A 7,500-nucleotide genomic window follows, 5' to 3' on the forward strand; every position below is an offset into this window, starting at 1 on the left:
GAGTTAATATTTGGTGTTTTGTTGGGTTATTTTTACCTTTATTGGGTTATTTATTAATAACTTAACCAGTTGGGTTAAATATTTGATGCTTTGTTGGGTTATTTTAACCTTTATTGGGTTATTTATTAATAACTCACCCAGTTGGGTTAAATATTTGGTGTTTTGTTGGGTTATTTTAACCTTTATTGGGTTATTTATTAATAACTCAATCAGTTGAGTTAAATATTTGGTGTTTTGTTGGGTTATTTTTACATTATTGGGTTATTTATTAATAACTCAACCAGTTGGGTTAAATATTTGGTGCTTCATTGGGTTATTTTTACCTTTATTGGGTTATTTATTAATAACTCACCCAGTTGAGTTAAATATTTGGTGTTTTGTTGGGTTATTTTTACATTATTGGGTTATTTATTAATAACTCAACCAGTTGAGTTAAATATTTGGTGTTTTGTTGGGTTATTTTTTACCTTATTGGGTTATTTATTAATAACTCACCCAGTTGGGTTAAATATTTGGTGCTTTATTGGGTTATTTTTACCTTTATTGGGTTATTTATTAATAACTCAACCAGTTGAGTTAAATATTTGGTGCTTTGTTGGGTTATTTTTTACCTTATTGGGTTATTTATTAATAACTCAACCAGTTGGGTTAAATATTTGGTGCTTTATTGGGTTATTTTTACCTTTATTGGGTTATTTATTAATAACTCACCCAGTTGAGTTAAATATTTGGTGTTTTGTTGGGTTATTTTTACATTATTGGGTTATTTATTAATAACTCAACCAGTTGAGTTAAATATTTGGTGTTTTGTTGGGTTATTTTTTACCTTATTGGGTTATTTATTAATAACTCAACCAGTTGAGTTAAATATTTGGTGCTTTGTTGGGTTATTTTTTACCTTATTGGGTTATTTATTAATAACTCAACCAGTTGGGTTAAATATTTGGTGTTTTGTTGGGTTATTTTTACATTATTGGGTTATTTATTAATAACTCAACCAGTTGGGTTAAATATTTGGTGCTTTATTGGGTTATTTTAACCTTTATTGGGTTATTTATTAATAACTCACCCAGTTGGGTAAATATTTGTTGCTTTATTGGGTTATTTTAACCTTTATTGGGTTATTTATTAATAACTCAACCAGTTGGGTTAAATATTTGTTGCTTTATTGGGTTATTTTAACCTTTATTGGGTTATTTATTAATAACTCACCCAGTTGGGTTAAATATTTTAAATGACATCAGTCCACTGATTTACCTGACACAGGACAGCTGTATTAATCTGTGTGCGCAATGTTGTTTTTTTGCTTTATAACTTTTATTTAGGCTCTAACGCAATAATAATATAGTTGTTGTTTTTTATCAAATGACCTCTCCGCGTCGTGTTCTTTATATCCGTTTCATCAGCACTCTATATTATTGATGATACAAACGCGCGCTTCGTAGTCGATCTATAATAAATGGATAAAAATGCTGAGTCTGGAAGTTAAAATGCAGTGGAAATAAAGCATCGTCAATATTTTTAAAAACTGCATATTATTTATTTACACAGACATAATTATAAAGTGAATAGTAGTACTAGTAATAGTAGCCTTAGTAATACCAGAATGGAAAAAATAACATTTAATTAAAATAACCCAATGCACTGGGTTAAAATAACCCGTAGTTGGGTTATATGTTGAGGTATTTTTAACCAAACTATTTTAACTGAGCACAGTACTCTGCCTGCATACTGATTATAGCATACTATATAGTATGTAAGTATGCGCTTTCAGACGCAGCCAATGTCTCTACACACTCTCAGAGTGCTGATATAGTTCTACATTTACAGTTGAAGACACAATCATGAGTGAAATTGACATAATTCTAATATAAAGTGCCGTGCAGTGGAGTTATAAACACATCTTAATGACGGCAGTGTATAATATTTCACCGGTTACCGTCTTCACCCGTCCTGCACTCCACCGCGGTGCTCTCGGGCCCCGGGTCCCCCAGTGCTGTGAGCTCCTGCACCGTCACCCAGTACCAGCTCCACCTGTCCAGCCCCTGCAGCTCCACCTGCGCTGCACCCGCCTCCACCTGCATCACCTGCTGCTCCACCCCTCCGCGGGCCCCGAACCGCAGCCGCAGAGCCCCGACCCGGCCCTCAGGAGCCCAGCTGACCCGCAGAGAGCTGGAGCCCATGCTGGAGCAGTGGAGCGTAGGGGGGGCAGAGCCTGACCACACACACACACACACACACACACACACACACACACACACACACACACACACACACATCAAGGAGGAAAACTGAAGAGAGTCAATACAGGATTATTTTAATCCTCGTCTACTTTCATGAAGGCTGAACATCCTCCATCATCTGAGCAATATGGCCAAACTATGAAGCATCCATGTCAGAGGCAGAGAGCTGGCTGATGCGTGTATGAGCTCTAGGTTAGATGACTGTAATGCTGCTCCAGCATCCTCTATTAATAAGCTTCAGTCAGTGAAGCTGCAGCCGTCAGGGTTGTCAGCAGCTCCAGCAGATATGTCCTCATCCCCCCAGTGTTCTGCTGACACCGGCTGCTGTTCAGTTCAAATACTGCTGCTTCCCTATCAAGCTGTACATAACCCAGCTCCTGTTCATCTGACCCAGCTCCTGTCTCACTACAACAGCGTATATCCCTGAATCAGAGAGCGCAGCTCAATACCTTTCAAGACCTTTTCAAAGACTCTTCCTCTACATTTTAAAACCTCATCGCCACTTTAGATTTCAACAAGTAACATCACATTTTACACGTACACTGATTTATTATTAATTACTGACTGTAAGAAACTAATCTTAAACTAAAATAATATTCATCTACTGAATAAAAGCGGTAATCTGCAGTGAACAAAGCAGCGTGAAGTCAAATCTAGCAGGATTTAATTGATGAAACTGCAATAATCACTCATTAAATCAGCCAAACTTTAGATGTACAATAAAATATTGAAAACCTTGTAAAATAGCATTTAAGACTTTTTAATACCTTAAAGACTTTACATTTCTCTACATTGATTTATCAGCTTTTACATTTTAAGACGCTCTGGACACCCTGTACAATCCAACCCGCACTTGAAGATCTCTAAACTCAGGGCTTCTGTGGTACCTAGAATAGCAGAGTCCACTAAAGGAGGTCGAGCCTTCTCATTTATGGCTCCTAAACTCTGAAATGTCCTTCCTGATAATGTCCGAGGCTCAGAGACACTCCCGCAGTTCAACACTAGATGAAAGAGCTCTCTCTTGTGTGTGTGTGTGTGTGTGTGTGTGTGTGTGTGTGTGTGTGTGTGTGTGTGATGAAGATCACAGTCTCCCTTTGACTGGATTTGATCTGAACTGAAATTGATCTGCTTTATTGTGGGGCTTCAGTGACGGCGGCTCGCTCTGACCCTCAGGACAGACACGGGACACAGAATTACAGACACCAGGAGGATTCAAAGAGTAATGATGCAAACAATGGAAGAAGAGCGAGGAGGAGGAATAAAGCGTCTGTCTGTCAGGATCCGGCTCCAAACAAGCATCCGATCAACATATTGACCAGAACAGACAGCTAATTACAGCATCGCCGGGCCTGTAACCGATAGCAGCACTGTTGCCATGGAAACCAGGCATGATTGATGGAGCACCGGATCCGTGCGGGATCACGATGACTGAGCAGATGGAGAGCAAACCCTGAGAACACCAAACTCTGCTCAAATGAGCTTTAATTAGCAGAGCATCAGCTCTGTGTCTGTCATGAAGACACACACTGGAGGATCTGTGCGTGTGTGTGTGTGTGAACAAGAGAGCTCATCATAACACCGTCATCTGTCACCGCTCCGTCTGCAGCATTCAGTACTAAAAAAAGCCTTACTAGTGAATTTGCCTGACGACACGGCTGCACTCACACAAGAGTGATCAAGAGTGTTAAACACAGGAGCCTTCGCATCAGACCCACACACCACCCTGCCCAGGACAAACCAACACAACCAGGTATAACCTGAGGAGCCGCTGCAGAGAATAGAACAAGAGCATACAGTACCTGCTCCGGGGATCAGCACAGCGACCTTCTTACCAACGCGCACACACACACACACACACACGCACGCACGCACGCACACACACACACACACACACACACACACACACACACACACATGCGCGCCTTAAGCCTGTCAAGTGTGAGTGTATGGAATTGTGGGTGTTATGGGTCATTAATACTGCGGTTAATGTGAGGTTTGGTCTGGTCCGGGTAATTGACTGAACCCTTAGCAGAGCTGAGAGAGTTATTAAACTAGCAAGACCTGAGACACGCTCGTAATCAATCACAGATAAAGGTGCTCACCGCCATCAGCTCATGACCCTGCACACACACACACGCACATGCACACACACGCACACACACACACACACACACACACTTGCGTAACCTAAAGCAACATCCAAAACCCTAATAGCACCTTAGCAACTATATACAACTGCTCGATATGTCCTAGCAAGCATTTTCTAAACACTAATAACACTTTAGTAACAAAGTACAGCCATTCAGTAGTCCCTAGCAACCACTTCCAAACCTATAAACAAAATGCTGACACAAACCACGGAACTACTTCCTAATGCTAATATCATAGCAACAACATCAAATCACTCCACCCCAGAAGCCACTTTCACAACCATAACAACACCTTAGCAACAACCACACAATACACCCTATCAACCCTTTCCAAATCCTTAACAACACCCTAGCAACAACATACAAACAAACAATACACCGTAGCAATAATTTCCAAATACCTAACAACAACATTTGACCACACAATACACCCTAGCAACATACTTCTATAACCCTAACAACACCTTAGCAACAACATACAACTACAAAATACACCCTAGCAATAACTTCCAAATGCCTAGCAACAACGTGTGACCACACAATACACCCTAGCAACACACTTCTATAATCATAACAACACCATAGCAACAACATATAACCACACAATACACCCTATCAACCCCTTTTAAATGCCTGATAAGATCCTAGCAACAAATGCAACCACACAATGCACCCTAGCAATCACTTCCAAAACCTTAGCAACAACATATGACCACACAATACAACTACTTTCATATAATCATTGCAACACATTTGCAACAAAATGCAACCATTCACTACACCCCAGCAATAATTTCCAAAACCCTAATAACACCCTGGCAACAACATACATCCAAACAACCATATTTAAAACACCTTAGCAACAAGCAAACAGCCCAGAAACCACTTTCTGAGTCCTAATAACACCCTATCAACAATATACAACCACTTAATACACCCTAGCAACCACATCCAAAACCATAAGAATACCATAGCAAGAATTTACGACCACTTAATACACCCTAGAAACCGCTTTAAGGCACTTTTAGGCCATTTTTAATATTACCTTAGCAACAACATACAACCCATCAATACACCCTAACAACAACTTCCCCAAACCCTAGCAACACATCCTAGCAACCACTTCCTCAATCATAACACCATAGCAACAACATAAAACTGCTCAATGCACCCTAGCAACCACTTCATGAATCATAATAACACCCTACCAACGTCATAAAACCACTCAATACACCCTAGCAACCACTACCTGAATCATAACACCATAGCAACAACATACAACAACTCAATACACCCTAGCAACCACTTCCCAAATCCTAGCAAATTAGTAACAAATTCTAACCAAGTAACACCCGCTAGTAACCACTTCCTAAATCATAATAACACCATAGCAACATCATACAAAAGCTCAATACAACCTAGCAACCACTTCCAAAATCCTAGCAACACCATTCAAGCCTAGCAACAGCTCTCGCCCACTGCTGTATGATGGGATGGAGACAGCTCTCCAGAGTTCTGAAAGCTGCTGATCTCTTACTGCTTTTCTGCAATGATGAACACATCACTGCCATGAACACGCAGAACTGTGTGTGTGTGTGTGTGTGTGTGTGTGTGTGTGTGTGTGTGTGTGTGTGATATTCAGAATCAGGCGTGTTGGTCTATTATGATGCTGTAATATAAAATAATGAAATTTGCTCCAGTCACGGATGCGGCTTCATCCTCACTTACCGTTAATGATGCAGGAACACATGAGATTCACACACATTATTGCAGCGCTCTGAACCACTCCTGAGAAGAGTGTTAGATCATCACACACACACACACACACACACACAATGAACACTGAAACACACACACAACTGAAGGAGGAGAAGAGATTAGTAGATATTAACAACACTGATCCCCTACAGTCCAGTTCAGCTGTGGCTTTGGCTTTTTACCCCAGAGATCTACTGGAAATACTGTTCGACGACGAATATATGAACACACACACACACACACACACACACACACACACACACACACACACACACACACACACACACACACACACACACACACACACACACACACACACACACACACACACACACACACACACACACACACACACACACACACACACACACACACACACACACACACACACACACACTGAAGACTTCATGACAGCAGAGATAGACTGATGAGCAGTGAATATACAGACGGGGGAATTCAACCGCTTGTGTGCCCAAAAACAGCACATTCACTAACTTAACTTACAGATATATGTTCACTGAGCAAACTCCTATAACTGAGGGGTTAAACACACCAACATACACAGTCAGTGGCCACTTTATTAGGTACACCTGTCCAACTGCTCGTTAACAGAAATCTGTAATCAGCCAATCACAGGGCAGCAGCTCACTGCATTTCAGCATGTAGACATGGTCAAGAGGATCTGCTGCAGGTCAGAGCGAGCATCAGAATGGGGAAGAAAGGGGATTTAAGAGACTCTGAGCGTGGCATGGTTGTTGCTGCCAGACGGGCTGCTCTGAGTATTTCAGAAACTGCTGATCTACTGGGATTTTCACGCACAACCATCTCTAAGGTTTACAGAGAATGCTCCGACACAGAGGAAATATCCAGTGAGCGGCAGTTCTGTGGGCGCAAATGCCTTGTTGATGAGGCCAGAGGTCAGAGGAGAATGGCCAGACTGGTTCCAGCTGATAGAAAGGCAACAGTAACTCAAATAAGCACTCGTTACAACCGAGCTCTGCAGAAGAGCATCTCTGAACACACAACACGGCCAACCTTGAGGCGGATGGGCTACAGCAGCAGAAGAGCACACCGGGTGCCGCTCCTGTCAGCTAAGAACAGGAAACTGAGGCTACAATTCACACAGACTCACCAAAACTGGACAATAGAAGATTGGAGAAACGTTGCTGCTCTGATGAGTCTCCATTTCTGCTGACACATTCAGATGCTCGGCTCAGACAACATGAAAGCATGGATCATCCTGCCTTGTATCAGCGGTTCAGGCTGGTGGTGGTGGTGTAATGGTGTGGGGGAGATTTTCTTTGGGTCCATTAGTACCAATTGAGCATCAACGCCACAGCCTACCTGAG

General features: G+C 41.6%; 1 protein-coding gene across 13 annotated transcripts in view; it reads right to left on the reverse strand.

Moving 5' to 3' along the window:
- Positions 1-7,500, reverse strand: part of ptprsb (protein tyrosine phosphatase receptor type Sb) — a 98,146-nt gene that overhangs the window by 33,084 nt on the left and 57,562 nt on the right. For 7 of the 13 annotated variants that reach the window (XR_015479135.1, XR_015479136.1, XR_015479134.1 and 4 more), the window contains exon 12: positions 1,940-2,215. The exons of the other annotated variants lie outside the window; for them this stretch is intronic. Coding sequence is in view for 4 of the 7 variants with exons in the window: in XM_087241628.1 (XP_087097754.1) it covers positions 1,940-2,215 (276 nt within the window). In the remaining 3 variants the exon portion in view is untranslated. The remainder of the gene's footprint in view (positions 1-1,939; positions 2,216-7,500) is intronic. 13 annotated transcript variants of the gene reach the window in all.

Source organism: Danio rerio, chromosome 2, assembly GCF_052040795.2.
Source record: "Danio rerio strain M-AB ecotype USA chromosome 2, GRCz13ab, whole genome shotgun sequence".
NCBI classification, from domain to species: Eukaryota; Metazoa; Chordata; class Actinopteri; order Cypriniformes; family Danionidae; genus Danio; species Danio rerio.